The following is a 21,547-nucleotide window of genomic DNA, read 5'->3' on the forward strand; positions in this document are numbered from 1 at the left end:
GACATGGTCTAATATCGATTCCATACTTATTAAAATCAACAGCATATGTTCAGTGAAATTCAACTCTTGGACAGAATGGTATTCATGTGAATGTACAACATGTGGCTGCATACCTACATGCATGTTATAATATATCTGTACATATAATTGTACCATGTGCCTGTCAACACATACAGTACGTTGCTCTTTTTGTACAGCATGTGTGTGTGTGCCATGTTGCCCCAATCTCTTCCCTCTCCAGTGTAACAAAGCCATTAAAAATTGATTTAGGGAGCTTTGCTGCCTGGCTCTGCCTTTGTTAGCAACCTGCACGGTTACGCGCAAGTTTAACAATGTATTTGCACTCAAGTGTTTTTCATCATTTTGTATTCCCTGTTATTTTTGTATGCATGTCTGTGTGTATAAGAGAGTTAAGAGCATGGCTTTAAGTCAGGGATGTCAAACTCATTTTACATGGCGGGCCACATCCAGCCCTCTTTAATCGTGAGTGTGCCAGGCTGGTGAAACTCTCCTTTCTGTCAATATGAAGAAGTTTGACTTTACATTTACGTTTAGTGGACCCACTGTTAAAAACAGAATTGTGTACACTAGTTTATCTGTTGCTTAATTACTGTGGTCCAGTATGGATGGCCACGTGGGAGCTCTTTATCAGCCAGAAAAGCTGTAAAACTTATTAAAATACAATTTAAAGCCCAAAATTTATGCCCTCCCTCTTATTTTCCAAAATCATCCAGTGGGCCGGTTTGGAGCGTTTGCTGGGCTGATTGCATGCCCTGAGCCTTATGTTTAACACCCCTGTTTCAAGTGAAGAATTTGGCTATTTGCTCAAAATCTACACACCTACATCCAAACAGACATAAACGCACCTGCCTTTGCACACAGATATATAGACATGAAACTGGATGACCTCCAGCTGAACCCACTAACATGACAAATCACAAATGATTAAAGCTCTTGTCAAGATGTTTAAGTTGTCTCATTGCAGATGACCACAGTGCAGAAAAGAATTGATTTATTGCTTACTGCCTCTTGTAGCACTGAGTATCTTTGTTGTACATTATCCATCTGTTCTGCATCCTAAAGCATTTGTGCACATTTGCTATGGAAACATAAGACATGGAAGGTTTGAGCTCAAGATGGCAAAATATAAACATGTCTAGCTACTGTAAAAACATCACTAAGACATAAGGTTTGTTCCGATTCTTTAAGTTGCTTTGTTACTTGAGCTGATAATCTTGTGGGGGACACATATGCATGCCCTGGAAATTGATTAGCAAGATCACAAAGTATAAACCTGTCAAGCATGAAAGAAGCTAACTGGCTTCCTCACTATCAACAACCTCCTTCCATAAATGAGAGGAGAAACACAATCTGCCTGATTCATGTGTCTTCCCCAAGGCGTGTGGTCAAACGTTGCCCTGCATAAAGTCTCTGCGGTATGCAACTGCAGCCTGAGTGAGTACAGCAAAGAGTTAGTGACAAAAGTAGAATGTAAAGAGGAGAGGAGGAAGAAGAGGGAGTGAGATGAGGGGAGGACGTGTTACGTGATTCCTCAATAGGCAGGGTCATTCTGACACCCAAGTATTTACACGTGTACGTATATAAATGCGTGCATAGGTGCATGTGTAGATTTTGGATGCCCCCTGTCCAGGTCAAAAAAAGAATTCTGAGAATAGCCTGGCAGGCTTGATGCCACATCACCAGTAACGTGGCTGCAGAGGTGACCTTCTGCTACACCTTCAATACATCAGTTCCAGCATACATAGGCACATGATGACATTTTGGCAAAACTTAACATGAATGAATTGCACATTTTAACAATTCAAATGGTATTTGACACTTGAAATTCTGGACTATTACTTATCTTGAAAATAATTTGGCTGATGAAATGCAATGTTTTGTTACTTATTCCCCAGTTTGTCCCACTTTTAAGGTCTTCAGCTCTTTATCACACTATCTGAGCAATTAGCCATCTCAGCACTGTTGTAACATAAGTATTGGCCAGTGCGATCAATAAAGTTCATTTTACTAGTCAAGATGCCAAAAGGGCGATATTGGCTGATATATTTGCGCCTCCCTTCAAAGTAGTTTAAAAATGGCAACACTAAGCTAATGAACAGCGAAAGAGAGGCCAAAAAAATATCAATCGCTCTTTGTCTAATAACCAGATGTGAGTTCCTTTCACTGTATTTGCAGCCATTTAGGAAAATGAATGATTTCATTTTTTTACTTGCTCGCAAAGAAAAGCACTGTTTTCCCTCCTTTGAATAAATCAAAACATAAACAGAGCCATGAATCATCTGAAAAATGGCCAACATAAAAACCCAGGCACCAGTTACAGTTCCAAAGGTGAAAAAAGGAAATAAGAATTATTTCACACAGAAATATTCAATTTGATGGAAAATTAGTTCACAAGCATGAACTTAAATCTTTGAAGAATGCACTCTTCAAATGATATACATATGAATTCTGCTGTGCTGAGGCTGTATAGGGGGCGCAGACAAGCAAGGATCCAAAAATACCCACATTTTTGCGAGTCTGTTGGTTTTCAGTCATTAATTAATTGTAGAAACTTAAATTTGAATCACTCAGTCACAGTATCAACCAAGGCAATGTAGCTTTACAAGTCCCACCCTACCAGCAAAATCAAAAATGAAACATTTGCGGCTTAGAGTTTAAACCAAACAGATGAATCTTCCAGAATTTCTTAAGTTCCCTCCATTGCTCATTAATGCTTCTGAGTTTTCCAAAAGAAGCTCATGTGCTCAGTTAAAAAGAACAACTGAAATTTCCCAGTAGAGCAGAGCTAATGTGACTTTAATCACATGCAGGAAATCCATCTGCTGAATATCCTCGGTGCATGCCTCTGTTCCTTTGTTAAGGAGAGAAAGGGACCGAGAGGAAGAGAGGGAATGAATGAAAGCCACGAGGAGAGAAATGAATGCTGCATAAATGAAGGTCACAAAGAAAGAAAAAAATAGGAATAAATGTGGAAATATAAGAAAACATACCAAAAGAGAATCTAAATAAAGAAGCGCAACATCAGTTTAGTGCTTTATATTTCCCTCAGTGTCTGCCAGGTACTAATGACAATAATGATACGACAAACAGGACAACTCGAACCCACACATACACACACCAAAGCACTAAAGAGGTGGTGCAGGAGAATTTTAATGTGCTCCCTGTTTTACCCATTGCCCTTATTTTTACCTCCCTACTCCTTCTGGTATTTCCTGCCTTGTCTCTATTTTTCTTTTTATCCTTTCATCACTATCTTCTTACTATATCTCCTTTCCTCAGTATCCCACCTAATTCAGTGACTCCACCACTTCTTTCTCCTCTCCCCTAGTATTGATATACAACCAATTGCAATTATCGTACTAACAACTGATTAGCAGACTGATGGAGCACATTGATTCACTGATACTTCTCAAAGTAAGCCTCCATGCACAGAAAGTTGATCAACACAACAACATTATCCTCCAGCTACCTCGGGTTATTTTTTCTTAACATGGCTATTTAAGGTAGTACAGGTGTAAATTAACAGTTGCTGCACATGCATCATCAAATGAGTGCAAATCACATGCGCAAATGCACCTTTGCCTCTGTTCAACTCGATAGCGAAATGAACCGTGTGGAAAAAGTCGGCCTGAGTTTTCCCTGCAAACAGCTAACCATCGAACAACAGCCTAATCTGATTAGTGGGATATTTCACACACTGCTGATTGGGTTGTGATGACACTTTGGGAAAAAGGCACATCTCACAGCAGCACACTCTAGCATTTTCAAAATTACACTGATTGGCCCAGGGGGGAGGAGGGTTATGAGTCAACACTGTGCATCAGTCATGTCATAAGAGCTTTCTCCTATGGTAATTTCCCACTTGTAAAGACCTATTTTCACTGCAATTACTCAACAGTGACAAGAAAACTTTTAGATAAGTTTCACTACAGTGATGTAATTGACACAGGTCATTCATTTTTCAGTCCATCTATCCAACTGATACAATAAACTTTTTTCCTCTCCTTTCCACTCTTCCCCCTAGCTTCTCATGGTAGATGGCTACCCCTCCCTGAGCCTGATTCTGATTTCTTCCTGTTAAAAGGGAGTTCTTCCTCCCCATTGTCACCAAGTGCTTGATTACCGGTGAATGCCTGATTGTTGTGGTTATCTATCTAATTTGGTAGACATCCTAAGGCAAAGGTTGCTGTGAATTGGTACTATATAAAGTAAACTGTACTGAAATTAGTTTAAAGAGTTACAAGTCCAAACAACAACATATCTAGCTCTATGACTAAATCAAACAGGCCACAAAGACAAGGCAGATCAGCCAATCTCAGTCCATTCTACACATCCAGCTGGGGGCATTAACTTATTACTCCTTGAAAGCCAACTAGGAGTGACCTTGAAGCTTTTTTCTGAACTGAGTGGTTCCTATCATATTTCATGCATGCTTATAGAACAAAATAACTGGGTTTGCATGAGAAGTTAGTGAGGGTGGTCACTGTCTATGCAGCTACTTTTGGAAAAACCAGTAAACTATTCTAATGGTTGTTAAATCATGTCCTTATTGATATATACTGAAGTTTCAAAACTGGTTATTAACTAAATCAAATGTCATCTCTATGGGGGAAAGACTTATTCGTGCTTCGACCAGGGTACAGACGCAACACATCTACAAGTCATCTTTCAACCCACCTTCATTCCAGCTCCTCTTTTCATGTTTCATGTTTATCTGTTCTCATTCATGCCCTCTGTTGTGTCCTGGATCTTGCTGCTGCCTTGCCAATCTCATCTTTACCACATACGTGCGAGAAATGACTGGCCAGAAAGTCCAAGAATAGACCCAACCTAACAAATATGGAAGATCGACAGTCTTCTTTGAACTCTATCATAGTCCTAACTTAACTTAACAATATAAATATAAAAAAGAAACACAATATGTAACTATGTTTTCTGCAGCGTTCTGCAATGAGGAGGTTCTGCAGATTTGCTGCCTCTATTAGGAAATCAATGAGGATAGTCTCACTGTTTCCTTTGCTAAAAGTTTTCCTTTGTTGATTTTTTTTCATAGATTTGCCAAGCTGAATCATATGCTTTAGAGAGTATGAGCAGCATTGTATCACCTTTTGCTGTCTTTGCTCAAGGGTAGTTCTGTAGCCTCACAATAACACTTGCACTTTTTTATTCTTTCCATTCATCCCTTCTTTTCCTTCCCTCCCACTTTTGCTGTAATTTACAGATTCTACATTTATCCATCTCTCTGTCTCTCTCTCACTGTTGTCTTCCCATTTTCCCTTTGTGTCATTCAAGCTTTGTCTCTCTGTGCCAGACAGTTAGCACTAGGGGGTCTGTCTGCATTAAAGGCAAAATGATTGTGTAGACTAAAAGAAAAAACATGTCTTATTTATGTCTATTATGTACCAGTGGTTTGTGATGACGGCATGCGCATACATAAATATGCACACTTGCCAAGAAAGGTGCGCAGAAGCACACTTTTAATGTATCACAAACATGAGTGTGCACACACACACAGTATCCTGCTGCTTTAGCCTTCACTGCTGACGGCATATGGGAGTGCGCATGCATGTTTGCACGGGGGTTTTGGCAACCCGTGAGATAACAAATCGATGCGATACGGTCTCGGGATCAGGATTTGAGTTTGGATTGTGGATGTGTTTGTCATACTTGTCTTTTCTTTGTCTGTTCAGGTGATTTGGTGTGATTTTTCCCATTCACCACATTGTTGGGAGCCTCACTCATGGTGCCTTGACACCGCCTCCACAGTCCCGTCCCTCCATCAGAGGAAGGCCGCAGTGCTCTGTGTCATGCCCCCCCACACCCACCCCCTTGGGGGCACTGGCCTTCCCCCAGCTAGCGCCACTATCTACCACTGCTACTTGAACAAACCAGGTGAGTCAAGAAAACAAAGAGCAGATTAATAGGGAAAAAAACGAGTGAGATTATGAAAAAAAAAAACAAGAAGAGAGGAAAACATACTGTTCTTCTCCTACTCAACTCCAGTCTATTTTATTCACGTCTATTGTACTCCAAACTATGCATGAAAGGAGGAACACTGTCTGTTTTGACAGCTGCTAATGTTTGTATGCCAGCATGATTGAACACACACATACCCACGGACATGCGTGCACTCAAAGGACGAGGGCACTGAGCATACTGTGGCCACGTGCCAAGGCTTCCACTGAAATGCCACATTACTGTATTAATCCAGCCAGTGAGACGTAGTGATATGATATTTTCTTTCTTTAATTCACCCTTTCTTTTCCTTTCCGAACCAAGATTTCCTTTCTTTTCGCTTATTGTCTTTGTTTCTTCTGCATCTCACTCCTTTTTTTCACCTGTCACCCTTTGCCTCTTCCTTTTATTCCTGTCCATCCCTGCATCCAAGTCTCTTTGGACCCATTATCTTTTTTCTTTTTCCCCCCCTTCGTCTCATATTGCGGGTACACTCAGTCAAAACAAAAATCCATCAGAAGTCGGGTGGCATAGCAACAGATAGGACAGCTGTATGCATGTGTGTGTGTGTGTTGTGGAGCAGACAGTGGCACAAATGGTTCTCACTCTCTGAGAGATTCCAGGCAATTTTTCAGCTAATAGGCAAACACGAGGGCACTCCTTTCCTCTTTTGTTTTACATCATGCGCATGCTGAAGGAGCACATGCTGTAAATGAATGGCTTTACAAAAGAGAGAGACTAAGAGAACAGGGATCTTTGTCTTCCTGTTGGCGAGGTACGGTATTATTGGTCCTGAGGTGTCTGGGGGGAAAAAAAAGACGCCCCCACAAACTGCTGTGTAACACCGAGGACACTAAATAACAGGGCAACACTATCTGTCAGAACCTCCAAACACCCACACAGAAACTCTAAGTCAACAGATATGCCTCCCTCTGAGCTGCTCGTTGTCTCCATACCAGCACCTTATACCTCTTCCTTTCTCTCTCTACCTGCACTTTACATTTTCTTCAACCTTCTCTCCATCTCGGTATTTAATTCAAATCAGTTTAACTCGGATGCCTGTGTAAGCTTTAGTAGCATATTTGCTGTAGGGTCCACTCTAAGCTGTTCAGGAATAGTAATTCCTCTAAAATATTCTATCTGTCATTAAAAGTCTCGGTGCCTTTCCTTGCAATTACACTGAATCAAAAAGAAGCACGCTGTGTTGATGCCAAAGCTCTCTCTCAGTTAAGATAAATGTACTTGATCAGCACATAATGTGCATTACAAATATTTCCAAACTTTTTGAAAACAGGTGTATCTTTTTGTCTTCCTTCTGCTTTTTCAAAGTTGTTCTGTATGTCTCTCGCAAAGCAAAGAATCTCCCTCTGCTCTCTCCACTGAGGCTGTAATTCACACACATACATATACTATATAACTTACTGAGAAAACGGATATATCGAGAGTAGGAAGCAGTAAGAATTCCATTTAATCAGCGCCAGCAATGACAATCAAATCATGAAGCCCGCGTGTTGCTGAAGAAGTTCATTCAGAGCTAGAATTTGACAGGGAGGATTTAAAACTACGTGTTTCCACTGAATTGTCATTATAATTCTGCGCGAATGAGCAAAATGCTGAAGAACCCGAAAGGTGTGTTCAAAGGACAAAAAACGGATTAAGAAGAAAAATGGAGAGAGACTTTGGGAAGTGTTTGTATTCTTCAGCGTCTGCTAGTTTTGGCCTTGATGGATGGAGGCTGTGGCAGACATCTTGTGGGTGTTTTTGCAGTTGTTGTGCCAAATAAAATTGTCAAATGCAAAAATGCATTTAAATGCTTTACCCTTTTGTCTGGAAAATTGTTACTCGGATACTAACTGACACTAAAATTACTATAGGATTAGATATTTATTTGCAACAACGCTGATATCAACAGTGCTGCCTTCATCCTATTGACACAGAACTTCCCCCATTTTCTTTGAACTGTTATCACAACCTGGCCAGCACACACGCTAACAAGCTGTTTAACTATTAGCAGTTACCCATATTAGCTGCCATTATCATTAAGGTAGTGGCTAGCAGCTATGGCTAATGATAAAGTTAATGTGCAAGCTAGGCAACAAACATTATCAGGCCTGCTCAGCTGTAACTGGCAATGTTAATTTAACAGGATAACACAATTATTTGTCCTTTAAAAAGTGTTATGTTTCTCTTAAAGTCTCAGATTAAAGGAAAGAAAAGTTTATCAGCAACTACACAGAAACAGCCTACTTTACCAACTCTATTTAATCGTATGAAAATATGATGCCAACCCAACAGAAGACAGGAAATAAAGCCAGCTGCATGGTCCATGTTATTCCCTGGTGAATATGCGAGCCAGAAAAGCATGCAGTCCACAAGTGTGACCAAAATCCAGAAATACTCTAAATAGTTACACTACACCATCAATAAACGTTAAAGAAAAAATGGCTAAAATGGCCAAAAGAGTTTAGACATGACAGCTAAAGAGTTCAAGACTTAAAAACAAACTAGAGGGGGAGAATATAAAATATGAGTGACACAAAGTGAAATAGAGGGAGCAAGAAAAAACGGGGAAACGGTGGGGAGCAGAGATGAGCAGGAAGAGAGATGTGAGATCAAAGAGGCGTAGTGAAAGAGAGTAGACAGTGAGGAAGAAGGAGGAGAGGCGAAAGAGGAGAACAGAGGGGTCTATGAGCGACACGGAGACCATATGGTGCCTCCAGGCCTCCACCATCCCAGCAGACTGCGAGACTCTTCTGACACATACACACACACTTGCACACAAGAAGGTATCAGTTAATTCCTACTCTCTCTCTCTCTTTCTCTCTCACACACACACACACACACACACACACACACACACACACACACACACACACACACACACACACACACACACACACAAGCATACACAGGATCTGACTGTGAGCTTATGTGTTTGTTGCAACCCCAAACAAAACCCTGGCTGCAGAGCTTCTAATCAAGAGAGTGACAGTGAAAGAGAGAGAATGACAGCAGTTGGGATTTGGCTTTGAACAGCGATATAATACACTGGCTGGGGTTACAATATTTGCTTGGAGTGAAGCCATAATACCGTGACTTAGCATTATGCTTGGAGTACAGCTGTAATACAGTGCACTGACTAAGGGTGTAGCATTAGGTTTGGAATTTAGCCATCGCAGTTAGTTTAGCTCCTTCGAACTGACTGCCATTAAAAACAGTAAAATGGCTTCAATGAAAAGTACTTTTTGGTCGACCTGCAGCAGCTACCAGGTTGTTAAACTGATGGATTAACAAAGTGTAATGATTTATGGTCGATTTTAGGGTAGTCGAGATGCATACCAAATGAGCTAAAATGCCCTTTATCTCAGAGTCCCAGGATAAACTCCCACTCAGCTAGACCTTTGCTGCTTGTCATTCCCTGTTCCCTTTCCCCCCCGTTGCCTATCTCTGCTGTGCTGTCTAAATAAAGGCGAGAGGCAAGAAAAAAAAAATCCCTACCACCAGGTGGTTAGTAGCTGGTGGCACTTTTCAACCCTGCTGTGATGTTGGGTTTGGCATGAAACCAACCGCAGTGGGACACTGTGTGTGTGCAGCATTAGGGTTGGAGTAGAGGATGATCCCTTCACATAGTGTTATATGAGACTCAGAGTTAAATAGAAACTGGAATGACAGCTTGTTGGAAAAACCATACAAAGCATCTGGCTAATTCAAGTTTGTGATCAATAGCTATTTTAATGTAACTGATAGTTATTTTGATAGAGAGGCAAGAAAGAAATAAAGTCAACAAATAACAAAATTGCTTCATTAAAGTAAAATGAAAGAGGATTTCTACTCTTTGTTGTTTCTTTGTTCTGTAAAAAAATGTAATTAATATTTTTCCCCTTTACCCAATTTTCCATGTAAACGTTTCATATTTTCTTATATGTTGTTATATTTTATTTGGTTTTTTTCTGTGCTTATGTAAATATCATCTGCTAAAGGGTCACTGTGGCTTGCTCCCATAGCCAGCTTATTAGCTGTGTCTTGTAATATGGCGATTGATTGTGGCGGGCTATAATCTAGTTTGTTGTGGCTCTAATTTTGTGACAGCTCGGCTCGAAGGCATGCAGAAATCTCCACGCATATACCCGCCAGCTCTTTCTTTTTTACCACTGTGTGGTTAGATGAAGGTACAACAGGAATGTGCCAGATGAAACACACAAATAAATGGTCCTGGCCCACTTTCAAAGGACACTGGCAGGGATAAATCCGCTGGATGGTGTTTGTGGTGCAGATAAATCCTAAGCACCACAAACAACACTTTAACACTCGCCAAATGATACAGATACAGTATCACACTCACAGCACATCTAGCACAGATCTAGCTTGACGCTGATAAGCTATAATGATCATAGCAAGGCTATTCCTGACAGAAAATACTCCTTTTCTGGCTAAGTAATCACAGAAAATGGCTGATAATGGTCCTAAATTAATGGTCGATAACACGGCGTTTTGAGATGTCCTCATTTAGTCCTTGTGAAAAAAATAAAAGCCTCTGAAAAGGTCATGCAAGTAGGAAAAAAAAAAGATTTCTAGCACTAATTCTAAATTCAGGATTGGAGCAGCTACTTCAGATCATTCTATATTTATGTATTACAATCATATAAAAAGGAGGTTTCTTTTCAGTCCTGTGACTGAAGTTCACTCACTGCTTCCACAAGAATTAAGAGGGTAAGGAGCAGTCAGGTGCCGCTCAATTAATTATTGATTATCTATAAAAACAGACGTTTGCAGGTCTGGAGCATTCAGGTGTGTGTAAACACAAAGCTGCATTTTTCCTGGGAGTGGATGTCTCAGCAAATTCACCCCAAGGTCAGACCATGCAGTGCACAGAGACACTGCATAAAATCCAAGAGCTGCATCTCAGACTTCACAGGCCTCAGTTAGCCTGTTACAGGTTAAAGTCCGTGACAGTACAATTAGAAAAAGACTGAACAAGTGTGGCTTGTTTAGAAGGGTAGCCAGGTGAAAGCCTATTTTCTATCTGAATGGAACGGCACAGCACAGCTTAAGTTTGCAAAGTTGCATCTGAACAAACCGGAAGACTTCTGCAACAACGTCCTTTTACAGACAAGACCAGACAAGTATTCTAATGTGACTGCACTGTACTGTAAATGCAATTCTAATTATATGATGCTAAAAATGTAGTTCAAACACATTTTAATTACAAAATAGGCAACTGAAAATTCAGAAAAGAAACTGGCATAAAAACCACAGCATGACAACTATTTCATATATAGAAGTTTGCGTGTGTGTGTCTGCGTGTGTGTGGATCAATACCATCTGCCTATCCATCCTGTCTGAAGAATGAGTGGGCATACATTACGACCTGTCACACATCCAAGGCAAAGTCTATTCTATTCCTGTCACGTTGATGCGGATGCGACATCAAAAGGCGAACGTCCTTCTTTTTCGTTCCAAAATTTGAATGTATTCAGCCTTGAACTACAGCCCTGGTGACTGGTCAGTACATAGTGCATCAAAGAGCTGGTGTTGCAGTGAAGTACCGCGTGCAGCAGCTCCAATGAAGGTGTTTACACTGCCTGAAAATGATGCTTTCTTTTGCCAAAGCATGAATTCGTGGATTGTTTTCCCCCCTTAACTCCTTTTTGCTTTATCTCTTTGTCTTACCTGCCACTCTTGCTAATTAATAGCCACTATCACAAACAACAATGTCAATGCATGTCACACGCTCCCACGAGGCCCACTGTTGTGTGAACGAGCACGTGTGCCACTACAAATTGATACAAATAGCAGGAATTAGAGAGGCAGATCGGCCTACACATTACCCACTCCCCGCTCCAAGTCAAAATAATGATACTGTCTTACTGCGGCAGAATTCATCACAAGAGAAATGGACAGGGGAGAGAGACTGACACAGCAGGTGGGATAAAAATGGAGAATGAGAGCAGGGCTGGAGTAAACAGGAAGGAGAGAAGAAAGGGAGCAAAAGAGAAAGAGGGAGAGGTAATTGGAGGTAATCCTACCGGAAGAAGAGGTTTAAAAAAAATCAAGATTTGCAAGAAAACACTCTCTCCTCTCCTCATCACAGTGACAGCAGGAGTACAGCCTAAACCCCTACACTGTGTTCCTGCTTATCCTTAAATGCTACCAGTGTGTTTGTGAGTCAGTGTGTGCGACCATTACTTCCTGCGTTTGGGTAAGCGATTCCTGTCTTATCTCCAATAACATTATATAGTGATAGGGATATAGTGATACTGATAGGACCCTGACATTGTAAAATATCTATCTATCTATCTATCTATCTATCTATCTATCTATCTATCTATCTATCTATCTATCTATCTATCTATCTATCTATCTATCTATCTATCTATCTATCTATCTATCTAAGCCAAAAACACATGTAGTGCAGCAGTGTATTGTGTGTGTGTGTGTGAGTATTAACACACGCAGTCACACACACACACTAGCTGGCTATTTTCTGTCTGCTAAGTAAATAAGGTCTTGGGTTACAGTTGAGATCAGGCATATTATAGCCTCTGAGAAATTACATGGATGTTGCTGCTGCTGCTGTAGAAAAACAGGCAACAGTACAATTCATGTTCTGAGGTAATGCAGATGGTTGATTTCACATTAAATATGACAAGTTTTAAGATATTTGTTGTGTACCATTCAACTTCAGGAAAACCAGACTAGTCACTAACTGTGAATAAAATGCACCAAACACATGTTTTAAATGATATATACTTACATAATAATATATAATATTTGTACAACATTTATCATATTTAAGGTGATATGAAAATAAAAACAAACAAGGATTAAAGCTGATTCACTAACTTCAATACAAAATGCTGAAAATGTGCAAATGCTCCTGATTCATAGAACTACAAGGGCAGGTTGCTTGTTTAGGTTGTTTTTTTTTCCCCCAAATACATTTTTGCCCTTTTCCCCTTTGTTGTGAGAAGACAGTGGACAAGAGAGTAGAAAGCTGGGAGAAAGATCAGGGGCCTCGGGGTAGATTCCAACCTGGGACTCTGCATTTGCCTTAAGGGCACATGAATCACCTGCTTCACACAAACCAGTGCCCTTACCCAAGCGTTTAAACAAACAAAACAATCACGGAAATGAATTAATTTGTACATTCAAAAAGCTGTAACCAGCAACAGTTTATCTGATTTATCATCTGATCACAAGGTTAGCTGGATGGATGCCTGGATGAGGACTTTTGGGGTTATTATCTTATTCACATAAAGGTGTGCTTTAACGTTATATCAAGGGTGTTATCTGGTATTGGCAATTGTGCCAAAAATTAAACTCTAATAGCAGCAATGGATTTGTTTCAAACTCCGAGCACAATGAAAAAAGAGTGAAGAAATACGGGCCTGTGAGTCTGCTGCACGGAGGACAGCTGGTCGTCCTCGTAACAAGATAGCAGCAAGTCTGTCGCTTGCATGGAAAACAGCTTGGCCCTTGGTAACATACAACTGGGCTCAGTAACAGTAGTGCCGGAGCTGATGACATCATCGCTGGGTTCAGTGTCACCCAAGGGCCCTTGAATATAAATTTACAGGCACAAGAGGCCCCTGAGGTGTCAAAAGCCGTTACCTTGGAGACCCTGTCAAACATCGCCAGGTACACAGGACTGCAAAGGTCATCCGATACTGTAACATGTAACAACTATACTGTACTGCTACATAAATTCAGAAGATACTGTAAAGTAACATATTCATCACAACATACAGCAATGCTATTAGTTTCATTTCTTAATTCAAGAAAAGAAATAATATAAACATAAGGTATGCGCGAGTCTGAGAGCCTGGTCAGCACATCTAGGGCTTTTCCTGCAATAAAAGAAAGAAAATCGCTAGCATTGTAATAAAATAAAAAACAGTTTTAAGTGGTTTTAAGTGGTATTTAATTTACTCAAACTTAAATATATGTCATCCTATCAAATGGCCTGCTATAACAGGAAAATGCATTTATACCGTTCATTGAGATAGTACAGACTCTTTGCTATAATGATATACTTTGCTTAAATGCCCAAAAGCCCCATTTTGAACCAGAGAAACGTAATTAAAAAAGCATTAAATAAACAGCAATAAGGTATTTATATATAGTAGTGTAACAACATTAAAGAAACAGAACAATAGTAACCAAAAAAGGCCCTTTTCAGTTTACATCAAGAAGTTACTGTCTTACATTGTAAGTTTCAAACTGTAGTTTCAAAGTAGAACGTTTGTCCGTTTAATTAAAACGTGTATTTATTTCCATGCGTATATCAGCACCAGCCATGACCCTGCAATCCTTTCCATATACAGAGAAACTATATAGAAAGAAATTGCTGCCAGGGAAACAACTGACTGCACACAGAAACACAAGCACACACATGAATATGCAAACATGCACTGGCAGGGATAATCCTCTTTCAGAGATTACTTACGATAGATATGCCATTTGAATTCTCGCACAACTTCAAACACCAAAACGAGCACGCATACATTGTAAATGGGTGGGCAAGCTATCATGCTAATTAAAAGCAAACAGCTCTAATGATCAGTCGTTTTATTAAAATATAATTGGAAAGTCGGAAAAGAGGTTAAGAGACATGAATCTCTTCATCAAGAGAAACTCTTCAGCCTTCATTAACAATTAAGAATGTGCCTATTAGTGCACAAACACACTATATTTTCATTCTAATATGGTAAGAAATATGCATGGATTTGGAATCCAAGGCAGCAACCATTGATTATTAATACTCCTCATGTTTGAGCTGCTTGGTATCTAAAAGTTTCATGACTGTCACTTCTGACAACAAGATGAGGATGTTCGGAATCTGACGAGCGACACTGCCCTTAGAGGTGCCTCGATTGAACACAAACACACTTCTGCATTTTAATGCTGCGTCTTAGTTTGTTTCCCATCGCTGAGAGCATCGCCAGCCCACACTTCCCAAGAATGTCGGCGCTTTTACGGATTGTGTTAGGGAATTCTTATAAAAGATTCAGTCTGAAGCCTGTTTGGACTGAATTAAACTGCACAGAACCACTTAACTTATTTGGAAAGAATTCTCCCTGTCTTCCTCTAAATGTGGCAAAATATTTTCCTCCTTCTGGTTTGGCTGTGTGGAGCGCTGCATCAGAGAGGATTTGGAGAAGCTAAAATAAGCCAAAAAAACAACAACCACCTCCTCCACGAGAGCAGCTAAAACCACTCATAAATGTTGGAAGATCTGCTTCAGCACTGAGGGGAGGGTGGCAGCGGGTGAGTTATAACGTACAGTAGCAAAGGGAAGGGAGAAGAGAGGGGCGGTGTGAGGCGACAGATAAGAGAGAGTGGAGAGAGAGGAGGAATACCTTTGCAAAATAAAGCAAAGGTATTCTTTGGTGCACAAAGACGACTGCATTTTGAAAATGTGACATTATATGAGAAGAGAAAAATAAACAATTTCTCTCTCTCCAGCTCCGTTCCGCTCTCTCAGTTGTATAACAGTGCTTCTACCTCAGAGCTACATTATCCTCGCAAATCTCCTGCACTACTGTACCTTTACAAATAGCTCCAACCTGTTATGGGAAATTCAAAGCCACTGCATAGCAAAAGCCTTCTAGATTCCTACTGAGCTGCTGGAGTGAAAGCCTGGCACTCTAAAGCATTTCCACTACAAAGTCAGATGGCACCGGAAGCTTCGGGATACTTTAAAAATCTCTCCTTTTATCCATTTGTGAAGTGGAGTTAATTTTTCCCAGAGATTAAGATTATACTGTAGGATAGAGAGAGTTCTAGAGCACTAGTACTTTTTTATGAGGGCACAGCCTTCACTTGCTGAAGCTCTTTGGATCAGAATGTAAAATAGGGCAATGTCCTGAGTGAGGGAGGTCATGTTCTGTCTGGAAAGGAAACTGTGAGAAAAAAGGGGCTATTTCTGCACCAGTGCAAGTCTAAATTCTCTTAATCATACAATATTATGATTAACAGAATTATGTAAAAGGAACAAATGAAGTGCTTAGTTAAATTTACCAAGAATGAGGGAAAGTAGTCCACAAATAAGCTAAAAAACCTAAATAGCAATTCTTGCTTGGAAACAACTTTAATTGCTACCATCATCTAAGAAATTCAAGATTTAAAAAAATGGGGGAATGAGCTTTATTTTCTCTTGCAAAGTTTTTAGATGAGAAACTCTATACCACTTTCACATGGCCAGAAGTTGGTAAGATCACTCCCCAGACACACAGGCCTAAAGAACAGTTAGCAAACCATCTGGCAATAAGAGAAAAATGTGTATTCCACTATTGCCTGAGTTGTTTGGTGGAGGCTGGTGAAAGTCGCTGTGAAATCAACCGCTAAAGTCCCATTGACCATGTCTGGAGACAGGTTAGTGACCCTCTGGAAATTATTAGAGTGTATTCTGCAACTGGTTGGAGACTGGTTTCTAAAGGTTGCCGGCAATCACTAGCGTTAAACTGGTTGCACAGAGGTATGTGGTCCTGTGCTGGTAGTAGCAGTAAGTCACAGCATTGTCAGTTTCTGGTTTGTGTTTCGCTACTGGTTAGCGGTTAGTTAGGGTTTGTTTTCAGAGCAGGTTGATGAGTAAAATGCAAAATATGAGTTGCCAAGGCAATCTGAAGAAACTGCAAAGAAGATTTGGTGCAGTTTCACCCGGTGACAGCCAGCAACTTTAAGCAACCGGTTGTGGCACACAGTACATTTTTCCTTGGTGACAAGATTTTCCAAGGGGTTGCAAACACATGAATAGCCAGGCAGGGGAGGAAAACAGCAAGCTTAGAAAAAAAAATCATGCTCTCTAAAAAATTGGTATTTTTACTTGGATTTGAAAAGAAAAGAGGGGCAAGCAAGAAGCAATAACTTTAAAAAAGGCCTTTTAAGATATTTGTTGGATGATAAGTGTTAGAACAGGAAAAGTACAGTTCTAAATTACTGAGTGCTGACTTCTATTTAACTGCTGTAGTTTTAATTATATTGCAAACTGACTGAATAATCTAATTTTAATCTGTTTTTGGCTTTTATCAGTAACATTTTAAGGCTATTAAAGTTTATCAATAAAAAATAACTCAAATAAAAAGCCAATTCTGTTTCACAATGATGCTTTTGTTTTCGGCTTTTGTTATAAATCAAGCACATTTTTTTTCTTTGCAGTTTTAGCTTAAAGAGTTTAAGTTTTAGAAAAGACAATAAAATAAATTTTGAATGAATATACACTGATTATGATTTTTGCTATAGCAGTTTATCCTATAGAATAAACCTCGTTTAGTGTATGTGCTCAATAGACACATAAACTATACAACAATTTGACATGAGATTACAAATGCGTCCATTGAGTTACATTAATACATTTATCTCAGCATCAGTCAGCCCTTCATTCCATTTTGAAGGACTTCTCATTTAAGATTAATTGGGCTGAAGTTCCCTTTCTGGTAGTGAATTTCCTGGTTTCCTTCCTCACTGAAAGTCAATTTAGAACCAGTTCAAAAGGAATAAAACTGTATATTATTAATGCTCTTTCTCACTGCGCCATAACAAACTTCATATTTTATCACTAATGAGATACAGAAGCCTTGAGGAAAGAAATGCGGCTTTAGAAGAATGATATGACTTTCATTACACTCCTACCTTACTCATATCACTCATACCTTCTGACCTTCATCGTGTTGTTTTCTCTTTTTCAGCAATGTGGTCTGGCAACCAAAGATCTATTTCACTGAGATTTGTCATATTCAGAGCCATAAATGCCATCTGAGCCACTGTGTGTGGTGAGGGGGAATGAACCTTTGATTATGAGCCAGCCGAAGGACAGAAAAAAAATCAGAAAGAAAGCAAAGCAGATAAAAAAATAATACAACAACAAGGGAGTGAGCGAGATTTAGCGTGGCAAAAAGGAGTCGTGCGCTAAAAAGTAAATGCTAATAATATGCAGATGATGCAAGAGATGAAATCTGGTGGCAAAGCAAAGAGTCCTGTCAGGATGTAGAAAGTGCTGCGTCTGTGTCTGGAGTATAGACAAAGTGGTTTTCTTAATATTACGCTTTGTTGCTGCTTAACACACAAACACATGCCCACACACACATACACTCACACACACACATGCACAGAGAGATAAAGCCTAAGTCGTGCCGATAAGCAATTGGATGGAAAGAAAGTCAGCCACTGTAACGAGACACTGAGGGAATACAGAGCAGTGCCGAGAGACTTGGAGTGAAAGGGAATGAGAAAGATAAAGAGACTCAAGTGGGAGAGGGAAAATTATTGAAGGGAGAGAGAGACAGACAGATGTTAGGTCACACAGAGAAACAAAGAGAAGAAGAATGAGTAAAAAAAAAAGTTTGAAGTAATAAAAAAAGAAAGTACAGTGAGGAAAACTTGAAACGAAGAGGAAGGATGTAACAGGAGAAATAAACAGAGATAATGAGCAGAAATGACAAAATGACGGTAGTCTGCAGGAAAACAAGGATCTGAAAATGAAATAAAACAAAGGGGATTTCCCTCATGAGATGCACACAAACACACAGAGAGAGAAGGGAAAGAGAGACACGGTAACTAGTCTGAGTCTTGTTTTGGTTCTGCTGTGATAGTTCAGGCGGAACATGTTTCAAGTTTGCATGATTTCTCAGATTCGTACCGGAAATCTCTTCTGCAACTTTCAATCAGACAGCGATGAATCAGATTCTCTGTGCAGTTTCTAAAGCACTTTCCAAATCATGGAAATTAAAAATCAAGCAAACATCACAGCAAAAGCACCTCTGGCACATGACGGTATTTTGTTAAGGCTGAGCTGTTGTTTCCTCTCTCCTCATTTCTCTGAGTCTGTTTCCCTTCCCTCTTTAATTCTCTTTTACATCTTTCTCTACATAAAACTGTGCAGTTCTGTATATTTGACACAACTTTAACATCCTCACCGGCATCAAAGATAATCATTGTTTCTACTTCCTATTAACGTCGTAGATTGAGAGGCTATTTCACAGACACTTACCATAGGCTGGATAATGATTCTTGCACTTACTTTCTAATTAAAATCATAATCATAATTTACACTTTCCCTCCAGTCCCTTCCGGTTGTACACATAATTGAAATAATAATTCACAAGTGTGTTTTTTCCTTCCTTCGCTTCCTCCCTCCTCTCTTCCCCCAGTCTTCCTCTGTGTCCTCTGCCTCCTAGCTGCATTGCTGCCGCCGGCCTGCTCCTGCCCTCCTCCCTGTCTCTGCTCCTCGGACAGCCTGGTGGTGGACTGCAAAGGCCGGGGTCTCTCCTCTCTGCCTCCCTTGCACCTCCTGCCTCCAAGGAGCCGCTCACTCCTGCTAACCAACAACAAACTCGCCTCGCTGGGAGCAGCTGCCTTTGCTAACCTCACTTCTCTGGAGGTTGTGAAATTTTTCTTTGCCTCAAAGCGGAACATGTTGTGGGTTGTTGTTACATTGTTGTTCATCACTGTGTGTGCAGCACAATAAGTGATATTGTCTGGCGGCTCTTATATTGAGAAAACTGCAGAAAACCTCTGCTCTCAGTCTGAAAAGTTAAGAAAAAGTTGACGTTTTCAAGGTTTTGCAGGAAAAATTTGCATTTAGTGTGGCTGGCAGCAACAAAACGATGGATAGTTTCTGTGCAGTGAATACAACCTCATTAGTTACAACACTTGGCTGCTCTTTATTTATGAATGTCTCTTATTTACCATATCAGATACAAGTAATTGCTTCTGTTTCCTGTCAAGGCTTAACTTACAGTGAAACGTTTGCAGTTTTTGATTGATTTAGATTTTCAACCCCACCAAAACACCACTAGTTATTCTAAACATAAGTGCCAGATAAAGTTAAAGTTATTTTTAATACTCAAAAAGATCATCAGCTACCACCAGTGTCTAAATTGTGCATAATTTGCATGTGTTTTTTAGGAGCTGGACCTCTCCAATAATTACTTGGATAATTTACCAGCCGGATTATTCAGAGACATGTCCAACCTGACAAGACTGACTCTGCACAACAACTCCTTAACAGTAATGGACAGAGACCTCTTCCAGGTAGGCACTCTAAATTACACAGCACCATACTTTGTAAAGCCTTCGACACTGCTCACTAAATACAGAATAAATGGCATTATTCCAACTATAAATCACATAGGACACTCAAATATTCCCTGTTGAAATGCACGGAAAACCTGTCTTTGTCTTCCGTGTACTGGGTGATATGTATAATCATTACAGTGTATTGTATGTGACTGAAAAAGAAAACAAAGCTGATACCACAAATCTGTAGCTTTAGCGTCTGGATTTGAACTTCACGGGCTGTGCTTAATCGAGCCAACCTGAGCAGTTATCCTTAAAAGATTGGGCCCCTGTCCAGGTGTTAAATTAGTAACAAACCATTTGCCCGGCACTTTCATCCACTAAATCAGAACAGTCAGTAGGATAAGTCTGTGTCATCACTTCACTTGGGAATGTAAATTAGAATCAGTAGCTGCCAGTAGCTACATGGCAAAGATGTGTAAAGCCAGTGGGTTTTGTGAAAAAAAAAAAGTGCCCAACCATCAAACAAAGGCCTGCTTTTGATGTTTCTACAGGGTCTGAGCGGTCTTCAGAGTCTAGACCTGTCATTGAATGGTCTGTCCACAGTTCCTCTCGGCCTACTGGATGAGTTGCAGAGCCTAAGGTAGGTGCACACCAGCGTACATTCATTTACACTGATTTTAATCGGGTGCTCAATTACAGGACCAAACACCAGAGTAAGATCACGATCCAGAATTATGAACAATGTAATATTCCCTCACCAGTTAAAAGGTCAGAGTCGTGGATAATGTTCCTGGCGGAGAGCGCAGAGATCTTAGTTAACATAATCAGAAGATTATAAGATTATTGTAATTTCATAGAAGATGGTGAAAATGTTGGAAACCTTTCTGAGGAAACTGTCTATGCTGACCAGCTGGCACAGAAACTAAGCAGCACTACTCGTGTTAGTCAGGCCAAGGCAACAATGTTGACATAACCAGTAAGACTGATAGTAGTAGTACCAAACATTTTCAGTAAATAATTCTGTTTTGTTTTTTCCCCTCAATTTCAAGCGTTACATACCCATACAACACCGATTATTCTGATATAATTCTACTAATCTATTATTATTATTATTACTTTTACTCCAAGGTGGCTGTCCCTAGCAGGTAACAGGCTTCATGGTTTGGAAAGGGCAGCATTTGAGCCGCTGGCCAATCTGCAACACCTGGAACTGGGACATAACCCCTGGGAATGTGACTGCAACCTCCGCGATTTCAAACACTGGATGGAGTGGCTGCTGTACAGAGGTGGCTGACTGATTTATGTTACAAGAACTTTTAAAGGCTACGCTTGATTTGAACTGAGGGAAAAGGACAACAGGCTGAATGGGGTCACGAAGGAGCGGGCAGAAAGGAGAGGTTATGGGGCTGGGTATTTGTTTCCATTTCTGCAACCCCGTGCTTCTGGCTGTATAATATAAGCGCATCAGTGTGATAATGCGCATTACCGCGCTCATTGTGCGCTTCCTTGTACTGTATCCACGTGTCTCTGCGGGCTGTTAGTACATCAGATA

At 40.2% G+C, this 21,547-nt stretch overlaps 2 protein-coding genes across 6 annotated transcripts in view; one reads left to right on the forward strand and one right to left on the reverse strand.

Moving 5' to 3' along the window:
- The window catches only part of cacna2d4a (calcium channel, voltage-dependent, alpha 2/delta subunit 4a), a 103,135-nt gene that overhangs the window by 41,606 nt on the left and 39,982 nt on the right, over positions 1-21,547 (reverse strand). The gene's annotated exons all lie outside the window — the stretch shown is intronic.
- Positions 1-21,547, forward strand: part of lrtm2a (leucine-rich repeats and transmembrane domains 2a) — a 28,979-nt gene that overhangs the window by 2,465 nt on the left and 4,967 nt on the right. Inside the window, exons 2-6 of the mRNA XM_019347259.2 lie at positions 5,712-5,913; positions 19,125-19,354; positions 19,882-20,007; positions 20,547-20,635; positions 21,124-21,281. Coding sequence (XP_019202804.1) covers positions 5,829-5,913; positions 19,125-19,354; positions 19,882-20,007; positions 20,547-20,635; positions 21,124-21,281 — 688 coding nt within the window. The 5' untranslated portion in view covers positions 5,712-5,828. The remainder of the gene's footprint in view (positions 1-5,711; positions 5,914-19,124; positions 19,355-19,881; positions 20,008-20,546; positions 20,636-21,123; positions 21,282-21,547) is intronic.

The sequence above is a fragment of the Oreochromis niloticus genome, linkage group LG17 (assembly GCF_001858045.2).
Source record: "Oreochromis niloticus isolate F11D_XX linkage group LG17, O_niloticus_UMD_NMBU, whole genome shotgun sequence".
NCBI lineage: Eukaryota > Metazoa > Chordata > Actinopteri > Cichliformes > Cichlidae > Oreochromis > Oreochromis niloticus.